The sequence below is a fragment of the Cryptomeria japonica genome, chromosome 10 (assembly GCF_030272615.1).
Source record: "Cryptomeria japonica chromosome 10, Sugi_1.0, whole genome shotgun sequence".
In the NCBI taxonomy this organism is placed as follows: Eukaryota; Viridiplantae; Streptophyta; class Pinopsida; order Cupressales; family Cupressaceae; genus Cryptomeria; species Cryptomeria japonica.
This window is the reverse complement of record NC_081414.1, coordinates 267,061,484-267,078,426: the sequence shown is the minus strand read 5'-3', so window position 1 is coordinate 267,078,426 and position 16,943 is coordinate 267,061,484. Positions and strand designations below refer to the sequence as shown.

General features: G+C 35.8%; 1 protein-coding gene across 1 annotated transcript in view; it reads right to left on the bottom strand.

Annotated features, from left to right (window-relative positions):
• Window positions 1–13,189, bottom strand: part of LOC131039148 (uncharacterized) — a 114,391-nt gene extending 101,202 nt beyond the window's left edge. Inside the window, exons 1-2 of the mRNA XM_057971818.2 lie at window positions 12,773–13,189; window positions 11,934–12,100 (exon numbers count right to left, since the gene is read on the bottom strand). Of these exons, the coding sequence (XP_057827801.1) occupies window positions 11,934–12,100; window positions 12,773–12,885 (280 nt within the window). The 5' untranslated portion in view covers window positions 12,886–13,189. The remainder of the gene's footprint in view (window positions 1–11,933; window positions 12,101–12,772) is intronic.
• Window positions 13,190–16,943: the final 3,754 nt, after the last annotated feature.

Below are 16,943 nucleotides of genomic sequence, written 5' to 3'. Positions count from 1 at the left end.
TGTTTCCTGCCTAAAAAAAACATTGGGCCAGCACACAGCTGCATCACCAGAGCTTCCACCCCTTGATGAAGAAGGAAATTGGTTTTGGTTCTTGACAGTATTGTAGATATGAGGGAGAGAAGATTGAGGAATAGGATGATCCATGAATATCTCATCAAGTGGAGAGACTTGCCGGTTGAGGATGCAACTTGGGAAGGAGAAGAGATTTTACAGCATCCTAATTTGCGATTACTAGAGAACCAGCAATCCTAGGAAGGGAGGACTGTGATGTCCCTTCTCGCCTAGCTTAAATAATGAATATTTTGCCAACCTATTTTGTTCCCATAGGCTAGGGGTAAAGAATAATTAAGGGAATAACGTGATAACTTAATATGAGGAGCAAAAGGCCAAAGTGGAATTCAATTCCATTTAATTATGTATTGGGGGCACTTAAAATAATAACTTGTTATCACCTAGGCCAACGTTATTAATAAGGGGGCGCTTTTTCCATTTAGGCGGTTTCATTTCTCTAGTAGCTTAATATAAGCCTAAGCCAGCTAAGAGAAATAATGACATTTTAATGTTAAAAGTCAATGGTGAAAAAGGCAAAATTTATATATATGGGGAAATCATGGAATTGAGACCGCTCATTCATTTTATTCATTATACGTTTTCTCCTTTGACCATCGACTCTAGTTTTCTCACCAAGCTAGGACAAAACCCCTAGTATGGTAGATGGTCTAGACGGAACCCTAGATCATCCATGGTGCAGCAGTATGAATCCGCCAAATTGATGGGCTAGGAATATCGAATTGCAGTTGGATTGAATCTCCAAGTGCAGAATTGTTCGCCAGAGCCAAAAATGTCTTCTTATCTCAGGCAATCTGTATTCACAAACCTGTTGTGACGTATTCACACATCGCCCCATTACAAATGGGGACCCCTACTTTTTGCTTTCTGGGGTTAGCCCTTTTGGTTTTGTTGTTAGTCGTTTTAGTGTCTTAGCCTTTGCATTGAAGGGATTGAGTCAGGTGGATCTCCTCAAGAGGTCAAGTCAATTGAGTGATTAGGGGTTATTTAGATCGTTCCTAGGGTGTTTTTTGTGTACTATCTGATCGCACTTCAAGTTGCTAAATCAAACCTTGGTTGAATACATAATGTCCTCCTAGGTCCCATCCCTTACATCAAGGACAGAGCGAATTCGTCTTAAGAAGTCTGGAATGTCATCCTGATCCTCAAATGTCCTGAAATTTGGCTGTCTGGAATGTCATCTTCATCCTAAAATTTGACTAAGTCTGGAAAATTGAAGAATCCTCCAAAAACTAGATTTTGCATTATAACTCCTGGAGGTCTGAAACCACTCTCAAACATCCTGACAATATATATGGAATATAACTTAAAGTATAAGTGACATTTCCTTATATCTTTCACTTACACTTAAATGTTATATTCCATATATGAATCCTGACGGAGAGACTAACATGTCAAATTTCGCTCCTGACCCTTCCAAAGGGTCTAGAGCGAATTCCTCTTGAGATCATGTACCTTCTAAAGGTACCTAAGCGAATTTGAGATCATCCCAAATTTGAGCAAGGAAAACCCTTAGGATGCCTTCCTAGCATAGACCAAGGTCAAAACAAAAGTAAAATGAAGGATAAATTGAGTGAAAATATGAATTTTGCTCCTAACCCTTCCAAAGGGTCCAGAGCGAAATCCTTCAAAAGACCTCTTATCTCACTCAAACAGTTGAATGAATCCTATTTCAAGTAGATTTGAGGGCAAATAGACTTGATTGAGATGGAGGGAGGACCCAAAAGCCAAGTCTAAGAGCAAAGTTGAAGGGAAAATTTGGAATTTGAGCCTAAAACATGAAATTCGCTCCTGACCCTTCCAAAGGGTCTAGAGCGAAATTCCTTTGATCTCCTTGTTTAGGTCAAATCTATGGCGTGATTGAGGCCAAGGTTGATTCATGCAAACCTTTGGAGTGAGTTGCAACCAAGTAAGGTGAAGTTCTATGAGAAATTTGTGCAAAAAGATATATTTCGCTCCTGGCCCTTCCAAAGGGTCCAGAGCAAAATTCCTGGATAGGTCCTGTCCTTCCAAAGGTACCTAAGCGAAATTGTTAAAATGCACTTTTCATTCAACATTTTGACTATGCACTTCCTTAAGGTGGTTTGTTGGTATGTCCTAAGGTGAGAGCAATGTGATTGAGAGTGAAGTTTGAGTGTTTGGATGGTATTTAAGACTAATTCCTCAAATTTGCTCCTGACCCTTCCAAAGGGTCCAGAGCGAATTTCCTTATATCTCCTTTCTTGGTCCTAATTTGCCTCATAAAACTTATCCTTATGACGTAATTGAGAGAGTATTGATGTATGACACAAAGTGAAGTGATGAAAAGTGAAGGATTTGAGCATAATTGCAAATTTCGCTCCTGACCCTTCCAAAGGGTCCAGAGCGAAATCTTCCAAAAGACCTATTTCTTCACTAGGGACATCAAATGGTGGACATACATGGCAATGAAGGGATTCAAAAAGACAAGTCTAAAGCAATGAGTGAAAAAGGGACATGAATTGAGCCAAAAAGAGCAAATTCGCTCCTGACCCTTCCAAAGGGTCTATAGCGAATTTCTTCATGAAGCATTATATCTTGCTCAAACCTATGAACTAATCCATTCCCAAGCATTTTGAAGGCAAAACACTTGTTTTTGATGAGGAAAGGTTAAAAATGAGGTCTAATTGAGCAACTTTGTCAAATTTCGCTCCTGACCCTTCCAAAGCGTCCAAAGCGAAATTTCCTAAAACCTCTATTTTGCTCCTTGTTGAGACCAAGATCTTGGTTCCTAAGGCATGGTTGGGAAAGGATTGATGTGTACTTGCTTTGAAAAGTGATTTGAGGCAATGAGATGATGAATTTGAGGCTTATAGACAAATTTCGCTCCTGACCCTTCCAAAGGGTCCAGAGCGAAATTCACCTAAGCTCCTGACCCTTCCAAAGGGTCTAAGCGAATTTCTTTAGGAAGTCTTGTACCTTGCCTAAGCCTTTAAACTAAACCATTCCTAAGCATTTTTGAGGGTAAAAGACTTGTTTTTGATGAGAAGAGGATGAGAAATGAAGTTTTATGAGGAAAATCAAGCAAAATGTCAATTTCGCTCCTGACCCTTCCAGAGGGTCCAGAGCGAAATTCCTAGGAGGTCTAATGTTTTGCCTAGGCCCTTGAGCGAAAAACCTATTCCTAGGCAATTTTGGAAGCGAATGATTTGATCTTGGTAAGGTGAGGTTGAAATTAAAGTTCTATGAAAGAAGATTGAGTAGAATGCAAGATTTCGCTCCTGACCCTTCCAAAGGGTCCAGAGCGAATTTCATTATAGGGCCTGTCCTTGGAGAGGGTCCAGAGCGAAATTAATTCTAATGCCTTTTTAAGGTAAGAAATGCCATGTTAAAATCAATATATCATGTATTCTTAATTTTTTTTTGTTTGTTTTGCAGGTCCGTCAAAATCAAGATGGAGGAAGATCAGGCCAGGACAAGGGTGACCTCTTCAAAGTTTCATCATCATCAAGGACACTTCAAATGTGTGGGAGAGTACTCAGGGTGTTGCTAAAATTAAAGGACTTCAAGTGTTAGAACTATCCTCAAGGAGATCACAAGATGGCAGAGAAGAAGGATCTTGTAAACATTTCAAAGGCAAGATGAGCTACTAGAGAAGGTGACTTGACCATGACTTCTTATCACCATAATGCATAATCAAGAAGGAGGCTTCATCAAGCACAAGAGAGACAAGGAAGGGTACATCATTCATCAAGTACATCAAGGACGAAGGAGGATTGACTAAGGTCATCACAGAGAAAGTACCAGACAAGGTGGCATCCCAGTCATTGTTCCTCTAGTCAGAAGGGTCCACATCAACGTGTCCAAATTCAGTGAATCACGCCTATTCATGAAGGCACAAACTTTGATGTACCTACCCCTGTTTCCTATTGGTTCTCAGATATTGAATGTAATTTTCTCATTGGCTAAGGGAGTTTGTTGTAACAAACCCTAATTAGGGTTTCCATCTTGTAATCCTAGCCATTGATTGTAAATCAATCAGAGCCATTGAATTGTAAAAGAGCTCCCTATATAAAGCTCTGGCTCTTCATTTGTAAAGGTTAACAGTTAGAGAATAGTCAATAGTGAATAGTCAGCAAATAGAATAGCAATTAGAGTAGATTAGGAAGAGAAGGCAAGAAATTGTTGCCTTGATTGTAAATAAACTCCATTTTCGTTGAAGTTATGGTGAAGTGTGTTGTTTCTTTGCAACATGCATGGTCTCTTGCTGAATCTTCATTTTAGATGGTAAATAATTAGATTGAATGAAGGAAGTTATTGAATGCACTTGCGTGGAATCCGCCTAGTCCAAACCACTAGCCTCTCGCTGATTGTAAGTGCGCCCTACGTGGTCAACTGGCATAGAATGAGCTTAATCTCAAGTCGTTACGCGTCTATTGTTCATGCATTAACTTGAATGGTGATCAGTGTCTGATGGTGTACGATTTGAATATATTTGAAGCATCCCTTAGAAGATCGCACTGAGCTGGTGTCGGATTGTTCAACCTGATGGTGAGACCCAGCCCAGTAGGACTCCACCTAGTTGTTCATCCATCTTCTTGCATTCTAGGTCTTAGATTAGATTCTCTAAACCCTATGCTTTTGCCACTTCTTTATCTTCCAGCTAGTAGATAGGATTCAAGTTCCAACAGATTAAACACTCAAGCGTACAAATGTAAGTCCCCTTGTGATTCCAGCAATATCATATCACACCAACAGAGCTTATCCACATGTAGAGACCCTACATATAAGAAAATTGGAGTCTTCTCGAATGATCCTTAGGCGAAATCTTCAGCATTCGAGGAAATTTTGTTCAAGAGAGGATAAGATACTTAAGGTATTTTATTCTGTGTTCGCACGTGCATAAAAAACACATCAACAAAACCCCAGTGTTCAGAAATTGGCACAATTTTCAGAAATCTGGAAGTTATATACATGTCACAGAATATACACAAGCAGTATTATTCAGCAGTGGCGACAATTACAATAGGGGTGCAACCTGCATGACATTTTGAGGTGAAATAAGGAATTGTTATTGCTGAACAAAGAGGGCGATTGGGAAATCCATATCATTTCATGGACAGCGATACCATCACAAGACCTCTTTCAGATTTTGTCTAAAGAATTGTTGTAGCAGCTGATTGGGGTATGTTATTAGATAATCTTGTGAAATACTGTTTATCTTCAGCAATAAAAATAATTTCATTCCGTTCATATTAATTAGTCAATGTTCTTGTTCGTCTAGAGGGTGTTATCTTTAATTCTGTCAATATCAAAGTACATTCATTGCATGCACAAGTATTTTCATGTGATGAAATAAACCAAAAAAAAAAAAACAGAAAATCAAACAAATCCAAAAACTTTGTCAAATTCAAATGAAAGGATATTTCACATACACAGGACACAAAGCATACATGAGAGACGCATACACATAAAGCACACAAGGAGTAAACATGTTAAAAACAAATCAGACACGAAGCAAGTACACCAAGCATATGTAGGAATACACATAAGACACAAAGCATGCACATAAAAACACGTAAATAGATGGGAAGCAAAGCATGCACATTATAGCTTATTCCTAATAACCAACCATATTAGAAACTTGAGGGGAAAGCACAATAGAGCACCAGGAGTAAATCTTCCACAACTAAGCCCAAGCGTGTCAAACAACCAACCAAGTAAATCTGACCCCTTGGCCCGCAAGCAATCCAACTCAATGGGTGGTCTACTTAATTGAGTGAACCCATACTCTTGCATCTCCCTATCATGTTTCCTTGCCAATTCCTAATTGAACGATAGTTAAAGTAGGTTTTCCCTGCAAGCTAGCAGGAATAATGCTTTGATACCTGATACTAATTGTAATGTCGCCTATTGGGGTATACCTAATTTTTGCCCAAAAGTGTAATGTCCCCAAATTGGGGTATTCCTGATTTTGCCCAAAGTAACAATTCCACAACAAAATTTGTTTACAAGTAGTATTCTATAAAAACATATGATAGCTATTGAATCTTTAAAGTAAATAAGAAATTAAATTAAATAACATCTCATATGTGGATCTAATTTATAGTTTTATTTCCAATAACCAACCATAGTAGGGGTTGAAGACCAGAACATTCGCCGCAACTAATCCCAAGGGCATGATACAACACCCCTTGTCCCACAAGCATGATACAACACCCCTTGGTGCACAAGTGGTAGGAACTCCTCTATCCAACATGGGGTTGCCTACTTAGAAGAGGAACCGATCTCTGCCATCCCTACTTGTATTTCCTTACTAACCTCTACGTGATTGTTTGTAGTAAAATAAGTAAATTTAATAAATAAATAAAGAATCTAGATTGGTTAGCATTTCACATCATTAACTATACCAAATACATAAGAGATTATATGTTAGGCAATATCTTCATTATGCATACCACAATACTTGCTAGAACACAAGATGGCTGTATTCTGAAATGCAGATTGCTTATATCCAATACTGATTTGATCCAATTCCTTGATGCTGATGCTATTTGATCTCCACCATAGACTTACTAATATTAGGCTGCATATACAAAATCAGAATCTGCCCTTTATTGGCTTGATATCTGAGATCAAATCAATTGCTTACTCCATTCCATTCACTTTATTAAAATATCTTTATTTCTACTTAATACATTTTTATGTGTATGTATGGTATTTATTTGTACATTTCTCCTTCATCCCAATAAAATCATTTATTTTCTGATCTCTTATTTTATTTATTCTATTTCCTATTCTATTCCAAGCCTCCCTGCAATGTCCCCTAATGGGACCCTCTTATATTCTGATTCAATAATCTCTGCCGTGTATGCTTCTTCCTTTCTTTTCCATAATCCCCATGCATAGCACCAAGAACAAGGATGTTACTGCCTGTAACTTAATAACAGTGCTGATCCGATCTGATCGATGGTGATGTCCTAGATGCTTTTGATTCCTTCCCTTTATATCTCTCAATGTGAGGGAGAGGTCACACCTCTTCATCATGTATGCCCTTTGGCAAGAGACACACCCTTTCCACCATTAGCACCCTTTGAAAGAGTGCAACTCTTGATTATTTCTGCCCTTTGAAAGGGACACAACCCTTCATAATCAGATCTGCACCTCTTATTTAAATCAGATCTGCACTTCTGATTCCCAAATTATCTCCCTCTCAAATGAGTTTCTCTTCTCCCTTTTATATCTCATTGTTGAGGGAGTCACAACTTTTCCTTCCATGTCTTTTGACCATTTATTAACTTAATTAAATTTTAATTAATTATATTTAATTATGTTCTTTTATATTTTAGTTTAAGTTTTAATATTTTAATTTTATTAATTATTATTTATTATTAAATTATATTTCAAAGTGGGGACATTACACTCCCTCAAATGAATAGGTCTTCCTTTAATATCCTCCACTTAAGGGGTCACACCCTTTCAACGTGGCTGTCTTTTGCAAGGGTTACACCTCTTTCTAACTAAACAATGCCTTTTAATTACTTGCATTTATTCCCTTTGGGCGTCTCTCCCCTCACTTTATTGTTTAAACAAGTCCCTTTGCCTTGGTCAGCCCTACAACCAACGTTTATAAGTTTTAGTCGGCCCTCTTTAAAATAGTGGCAACTGATTTTAATCATTTCAACTTGGATCGGCCTTACTTTCATTAATTCAATCACTACTTATTTTTTCTGTTTCTGAGTCGGCCCTTTTTTCATTCTTTTAATTATTTAATGCTGCGATTTGTATTTGTAAAGCCCTAACCTCAGTTGGGGAATGACAAAAAGTAATAATTCCAACAATTCAATTCGTTTACAAATAGTATTATATAACTATATCATATAATAGCTATAAAACTTAAGAGTAATTAAACAATTAACATTAATGAAATGATAAACAACATCACCTCTTTGTCCATCCATTCTATATTTTTACTTCCAAGAAACAACCATTTAGGAATTGGAGGGGAAAGCACGATAGTGCACCCGGAGACCATTCGCCACAACTAAGCCCAAGGGCGCAGAACATCCAACCAAGACAATTCAACCCCTTGGCCCACAAGTAGAAAGACCTCCAGTCCATCCAACTTGAGGTGGTCTACTTACATTGTGGGAACCGGTCTACTGCCTCTCCCTAGAATGTTTCCTTCCAAATCTCATGTATGATTGCTTGTAGGATGATAAATTGATTAATCTATTAATTCTAACTTCTAAGAATTTAGATATATTGATAGTTCAAATTATTAAATAAATCAAATATTCATAAAAGGTATACTAGACAACAGACTTAACCACATTTTCATCCCAAATACTTGCTTAAATCAAAAAGGCTGCTTTCCCTGAATGCAGATTATATATATGAATTCAGATCTGATTCGATGTTCTGTTCAAATCAAACTTGATCATTTAATTGTTGTTGAATGATTGATTGATTGTATGATTTGAGGTATTGGTAAGTTATGATTAAGCGACTGTTGATTACATGTAATGAATGCTCCAGTTTGATATATTGGTGAATGATGATTGAATGAATGCTGATTTGATAGAGTGGTTTGCTGATTAATTGTTTGCTTGGTTTGATAAGTGATGATTGCTTTTGTGGATTCATGAGTGATGATTGATAAGTGATCCTTGAATGATTGGACAACATCACCTCTTTGTCCATCCATTCTATATTTTTACTTCCAAGAACCAACCATTTAGGAATTGGAGGGGAAAGCACGATAGTGCGCCCGGAGACCGTTCGCCACAACTAAGCCCAAGGGCGCAGAACATCCAACCAAGACAATTCAACCCCTTGGCCCACAAGTAGCAAGACCTCCAGTCCATCCAACTTGAGGTGGTCTACTTACATTGTGGGAACTGGTCTACTGCCTCTCCCTAGAATGTTTCCTTCCAAATCTCAAGTATGATTGCTTGTAGGATGATAAATTGATTAATCTATTAATTCTAACTTCTAAGAATTTAGATATATTGATAATTCAAATTATTAAATAAATCAAATATTCATAAAAGGTATACTAGACAATAGACTTAACCACATTTTCATCCCAAATACTTGCTTAAATCAAAAAGGCTGCTTTGCCTGAATGCAGATTATATATATGAATTCAGATCTGATTCGATGTTCTGTTCAAATCAAACTTGATCATTTGATTGTTGTTGAATGATTGATTGATTGAATGAATTTATTTGATTGTATGATTTGAGGTCTTGGTAAGTTATGATTAAGCGACTGTTGATTACATGTAATGAATGCTCCAGTTTGATATATTGGTGAATGATGATTGAATGAATGCTGATTTGATAGAGTGGTTTGCTGATTGATTGTTTGCTTGGTTTGATAAGTGATGATTGCTTTTGTGGATTCATGAGTGATGATTGATAAGTGATCCTTGAATGATTGGAATGATCTCTTTTATACTTCATTGGTGAAAGGGTCACCACCTTTCATAAGACTTGAGTCACCACCCTCCATTGCTGCCTTTTGAGAATAATAAATTATTTTCCAAATGGATCTCCCTTGGATGTCCTCAAATGAAACCTTCTCCCATTTATATCTTCCATTGTGAAGGAGAAGTCACTCCTCTTCATCATGTTATTGGTGAATGATAATTGAATGAATGCTGATTTGATAGAGTGGTTTGCTGATTGATTGTTTGCTTGGTTTGATAAGTGATGATTACTTTTGTAAATTCATGAGTGATGATTGATAAGTAATCCTTGAATGATTGGGATGATCTCTTTTATATTTCATTGGTAAAAGGGTTGCCACCTTTCATAAGACTTGAGTCACCACCCTCCATTGCTGCCTTTTGAGAATAAAAAAATTAATTTCCAAATGAATCTCCCTTGGATGTTGTCCTCAAATGAAACCTTATCCCCTTTATATCATCCAATGTGAGGGAGAAGTCACACCTCTTCATCATGTCTGCTTTTTGCAAGAGTTACATCCTTTCACAATTACCATCCTTTGAAAGAGTGCCACTCTTCATCATTTCTGCCCATTGAAAGAGTCCCAACCTTTCACAATTTTCACCTTTTGAAAGAAACTCTTCATAGTTTTTGCCTTTTGAAGAAGTCATTTACTTATTTTCTTCTCATTCCTTTTTTTCTTCTATAAACTCTTTCTTGATTCACGTGCTCCATCCTTTCTTCCTTTCTAATGAACTCTTATCCTTTTTATACCTCATGTTTGAGGGAGTCACAACTCCTCATTTCATGCCTTTGACCATTCATTTAACTTAATTAAATTTTAATTATATTATATTTTATTTATATTATTTATATAATAATTTTATTATTATTTATTATTAAATCCAATTTCAAAAAGGGGACATAACAATATTCCAGTGGGAACCAAGCTGTGGAAACACATAGATGCCGAAAATAAAGGTTCTAGGAGGAAGTTAAAATTGATCTTTTGGACATTGCGCTTCATAGAATTAAGCATTTTGATATTGTTGCCATTATCAGCAAATTTGTGAATTCATGGCCAGCCTGCAATGAAGTGGAGTGATGGGTTTCGGAAACATGGCGAGCCGATTGCTTTGTAAAATTTTTCCCAAAAGAATTCTTTATGGTCTCTTGCCTAAGCACGGAAGATAAAAGGAAAATTTTGAACGAAGGCCCATAGATGATGGATGGGTTTTGTATTTACACCCATGAATGTAAACCTCAGTTTGGCCCCCTGAATTGCAGTATTGAGCAAGTTCTGATGTGGATCCATCTTTACAATCCCCCTTCTATATGTTAGGATTTGTCTTTTCTATCCATAATTGGTAACCTTTTGGGCAAATTCTTTAGCTTGGATGACAACGCTAAGGATAGAAAACCTAGGACTTGTGTACAAATTTGTGTTAAGGTGGGTACCTTCAAATCTCTTCCGCAGTTCATGCTATTGGAATCTAACAATGGTGTTTAAGAACAAGGCATGCTGAAGGTCCCTCTCCCAAGTTCTTACATTGTCACAAACAAGGTCACCAAAACATCAATTGCCCTTAAGCTTATATCAAAATTAAATGCAAAGACTTTTGTTGATCCCAAGCTCCTCGCCTTGGATTGGAGAGGGCAAAAAACACCGTTATAGAAACCAGTTCTTCTTTGGTTCCCATTCAAGAAGGGCTCTTTCCAATTAAGGACTTTTGTTTTTTATTTTTATTATAATGGGAGTGGACCCTGCCCCACTCTCCATCAATGAAAAGAAACAATTCGCATGCCACCATCTAAGTAATTGTATAGTTATTATCCTATTCTGTCGAGATCACCGCAGACAGACAAGCACCAATTAGCTGTGATTTCTTTGAAGAGAATCCTGAAACAACTAGAGGACAGTCTCAAAGTGGCCAAAGATAGGATGATATATCAACAAAATCAGCAATAACGAGAGAACTTGAGGTAAGTCGTTGAGTTTCCTTTAAGTTAAATCCTTCTAAGCAAAGCCTCCTAAAGGAATTGGTGCAAAGAAACTTGGGCCTCAATATTATGAACTATACTCTTGAACTACCAGAACTCAAGCGCACAATAAATTCCATGTCTCACATTTGAAGAAAGTAGCTAGAAAAAATGCCAAAGCTTCAAATGCCTTGCCATCACTCATTGATGAAAAGCATGTTATCATGGTTTCATAAAACAAAACCCAGAAATGATAAGATCATTTACATTCTTGCATGGCAGTGCATAATAGCATATAATGAATTAAAAAAAATTAAGTTCTGACAAGACGTTCAGAAACTGAAACTTAGTATTCTAATCCCAGAACATAATGCACTTGGGCTTCAATATACTAATATTAATTTTGGATGTCTCAGCTTCATCATTTGAATATCCCATACAGAATTCAACAATTACAAAAGGAAATGAACTTACTGGTCAACAACTTCATGACTTTATCATATCGGTCTTCCTCTGTTTCGGCATTCTTGTTTCCCTCCTTTTCAATTGATTCCTCTTCTGCCTCTCTGTCACTTTCATCGCTTTGATATTCACCATCATCACTTTCACCACTTTGATCTTCATCATCATCACTATCATCGCTGTGAAAATTTGCATCAGTCATCCATATTCAATTTATACATATGTAGTTCAATGGGATAAGCACAAGTGATAAAAACTTATAAGCACCAACAATTTCAAAATCCACGGTTCAAATGTATCAAGCTATGTGCAAATTTAGGAAGAATTTGATGGATATATATGCCTCTATCATTGTAAACAAGCACAAGGCTATGGAGGGAGGAAATTTAACAAAAATAAGAAAAACAAAAGAGGAACCTTCTTTGAAAGAATTTGAAGGCAATTCGGTAAATTACCCAATCAAAGAATAGTTCAAAAACCTTTTCAGTCTGCGAGCATCTGGATGGAATCTACCAATTCATATTAATTAAAAAAACGTAAACAAAAAAATCCTTTTCAAACTGAAGACATTTGGAAGAAATTTACTGAATCAAAAAATAAATTCAAAATCTTTTCAATCTTTTTGGAGGAAATTTACCAATCCAAAAATGTTTTAACTCTCAGCGCATTTAAGAGAACTCGCCAAATCAATTAAAAAAAAAATTAAAACAGGGAATTCACCCATTCAAGTAAAAGTTTATAGAAAAATATTTCAATTTAACAATTAAAAAAATTTAAAAGATCATTTCGCTCTGCGAGCATTTGGAGGAAATAAGCAAATAATAAGATATATGGAAAAACCAATTACCCACCTGGAGGATACGACCAGCACATCTGAATCTGTATCAGGGACATAATCCGAGCATTCTGAAACCTCCTCAGATGTTTCGTCTGAAGAAATGTCGAGCACCATTGAATTCGCCATGACAATCAGAACCCTAGACGTTGAAATTCAAATCTATTCTCTCTAATTTTGAAAGAAGCAAATTGGAGGTATATTCAATATGTACTGTGCTTTGAAAATTCAAATCAATCAAATAGAAATTGAAACGTTCAGGCCAAACGTGCAACGTGCGGATTTTTCCCGAGGATATTTGTTTGTTGTGTCTTTTAAACAGCCGCGGACGATGAGAATGCTGCCTTCATATCCAAGTATTCCCAAGTAAAATTATACTTCTTTCATTGCTCATTCTTACGTACTAGTATTATTATCTACTATTCCCTAGCATAGAATGCCACTTCAATTTTCCAAGTCATTCCAACGGCTTATATGGTTATGTATTTACAAGGAAGGTATAAAGATTGGACCATCTTGGACAAATATAATTATTAATATAAAAAATTAAATTATTTTTAAATTTTTTTTAATAAATATTTAATTTTTAAGTAAGGTTAACGAGGTGACAATTGTTGTTGAGGATTATGATATGTTTTTTATTACATTATTCATTGAGGTTCAAATTTCTAAAATGTAATTGAGCTAAGCTCAACTCATTGGTGACTTTGATGGACAAGATCCTCTTGTTTGTGGTTGCTTAACCAAAGGATGAGTTCTAGTTTAGAGTATGCTTACTCATCATGTTGTAATATGCTTGCTCAAGAAAACACTAAAGGTGTTGATAACTATATAGTCTAAATGTGGAGATGTGTTTAAGTTAGGTTCACCCCTAGGTTACTTTGACAAACGGGATCTCCTTGCTTGTGGTTGCTTAGTCAAAGGACAACTTAGACTACTTTAGATGTATGCTTGTTCATCATGTTGTAATCCACATGTTCAAAAATGGGCAAAGATGTTGATGCCTGTGTAATCAAAAATAAACTATAATAACAAGTATATGTAAGAATATACACAAAAAGAAATATAATTACTAGCATGTCTATCTTAGATAAATCTATGTAAAAGACCCTAAGAGATATCAATTTGGAGCTTCATACTCCACGTATATCACAAATCTAGTCAAAAATAGGTGCCTCAAGAATGATATCCCTTGACATTTGTATATAGAATTGTCTAAGATATGTGTAGTGTTTGTAATTATTGCATATAGAATGTCAATTTAGCGTCCAACATTATTTTCATCAATCATTCATTTTTCCTTTCAATAATAACATATCAATAACTTTATAAAAGATAAAATAAAATAAAAATGTGTATTTAATATTCATCAAAATGCGGTGTACACATCATAAAAATTATGAAATAACAATTAATTTTATATTCATAGAATAAAGTTATAATAAACTTACATGACCTCATTTATCTTTTAATAACTTCAGCCTCTCTTCCTTAGCTTTGTGAACAAAAAGTTATTTTCCATTTTCATCTTTTCATAATGACCATATGTAAATGGTGGTAATATTTTTAGTCCTTCAAGGATGTACATAAGATATAGCCACAAATATCAACCATGTTCTTTATTTTTGTCCTATGTTGATTGTGCCAAATCTTATGATTTGTGTATTGTTGATGACCAAGCCAACTATAAGGGCAGTTGATTTGTGTGCTCCCTTTATATTGGTGTAATGAAAAGTATATGTGAAATTTAATCTTCAAATGGTATCCTTGAGTAATTATCAAACTTGTTCATATCAATTTTGGTGATGTTGGTAAGGCAATCATAGGTTTGTATATTATATTTTAAATAACCCTAGAGATCCATTCACAAGACATGCTTCTATCTTGAAATTGAAGGTTAAAGTGTGACCCTTGCATCTTTGGCAATTAAAGCCCCCACATCAACTCCATCCATTTTGTTGGGTTTTTAGGTATCATTAACCTTGTAAGTCCATGTAATTAATTGTTTGTAATTTACCCATAAGGGATGGAGGGTTTCACTAAGAGTGGTAATTAATATTTTACTAGTATGATAAATTCTAAGGCAATGGTTGGTGAGCTAAAAGCTTAACTTTCAAGGATATTTGATATGAATGATTTCGACCTAAATCAAAAGAGAACAGGTAAATAGAAAGCTTTGGTTGTCACGTAATAAGTATGTAGGCACTATTTTGAACAGATTTAATATGCAGGATTGTAAACCAATAAGAATTATTCTACACTTTGGCACTGAGCATTCATTAGATAAGTGTCATAAGAATGATGACGATTTAGAGGATATGTCTAATGTGCCTTATGCTAGCGCTATAGGAAGTTTAATGTATGCAATGGTTTGTACTAGACCAGATATTACACATGACTAACCCTAGTAGAGAGTATTGGAATCATGTCAAAGGGGTGTTTAGATATTTGCAAGGAGCTTCTAATTATTATTTAGAATATTATGGGACTAATTGTATGCATAAGACATTGGACATGCAAGAATTTGTTGATGCAGATTGGGTAGGTGACTTGGATAATCAAAGGTCCACTAGTGGGTATGTGTTTACTTTGTCTAGAGTAGTGAGCTGGATGAGTAAAAGGCGGGTTGCAGTTGTTTTATTGATCACCAAAGCAGAGGATATGGTTACTACCCATGTCTCTAAGGAGGCAAGTTGGTTACGAAGGTCATGTATAGGTATTGGTTTTAATTGCAAGGCTATTAAAATTAATTGTGATAGTCAAGGTGCAATTCATTTAGCTAAGAATAATATGTATCATGCACAAACTAAGCATGTGGATGTACAATACCATTTTGTTCGCAAGTTGATTTCAAATGGACAAATTGAGTTAAAGAATATTGACACTCAAGAGAATATTGCAGATGCACTTACCAAACCTTTGAGCACAAAGTTAAATTTTACTTGGTCTAAAAAGGCCTTGGGCCTTGTTACTTGTACTTAGTTGATTCATGATTATGTATTCCTATGGGCGTATTTACAATGTATGATGTCAAGTGGGAGAAAGTTGGGTTTTTAGGTGTCGTCATGAATTTAATTGTTCCTATTATTATTTGTGTTTAGGGTGAAAATGGAATCAATGAGTATTAGGACCTAACCCCACCTTCATCAAACATTGGAATATGAAAGCACCTCGAGGAGTGATCCTCTTTGACTAACTCTTGTGAAAGTGAGTTAAGGGATACTTCTAGGGTTTTTATTCCTTTGCTGCTATGAAAGGGAATATGTAAAATATAAAGATAATGTAAAGTTGTACAATGAGAATGTAAACAAATGTAACTAAACAATAATAGCAGTCAATTGAATGATAACATAGTTGAGGAAACAAGTATAGATCTAAGAATGGAATTTTGGTGTGCACCTGTGATAAAAAAAACTAAGCTTGAATTGACAAGAGCAGGGCATTGTATGCCCTGGTCTAAGAAATTGTGAAGGCCTGCAAACTAGAAATCTAGTTTCTGAGACTATCTAGACTAAGACTTAAGAAATTGATGCAGAATAAGGAGGACCAGGGCATGGGACGCCCTAAACCTAGAGGACAAGGGCGTCGGGCACCCTAGTCCATGAAATTGAGGCCCAAATTCTAATAGAAGGTTTGTACTTGCTTGCTAAGATATTTTGGAAACTAACTACTCCAACAAAAACTTGTAACTATACCTACGATTTTAAAAATGGTGGTGTTGTGGTTATATAGGGGTTTTCCTTAGTCAACCCCCTTGTTTTGGTGAGTTCCACCTCCATAAATAATCGATATTGTAACTGAAAATGTGTGTGTGCTCTTGAATCTTATGTGTTTGTAAGATTGTTATAAGCTAAATGCAAACTATAGTTCCACCCTATGTTTTTTAGAAAACCATATATGCTTGTAATAAGAATGCTTTAAATCACAAAATTGTAATTCAAATCTAAAACAACACTACAAATCTAAAAACTGATGTGATGTAGCTTTGAAGCTTAATGTAGAGACATGAAAACGACATGAAATCATACCCAATCTTAAGGAAGAGGTACAAGCCAATCAACAATCAATGATTCCCTCATTATTCTTCAATGTCTCTTAAAGCTTCCATAATTGATAAAGATGATGATGAAGACTTGATTTATGGATGAATTTGCAAATCTGAGACTTCGCACGAAGCAATCCTTTCA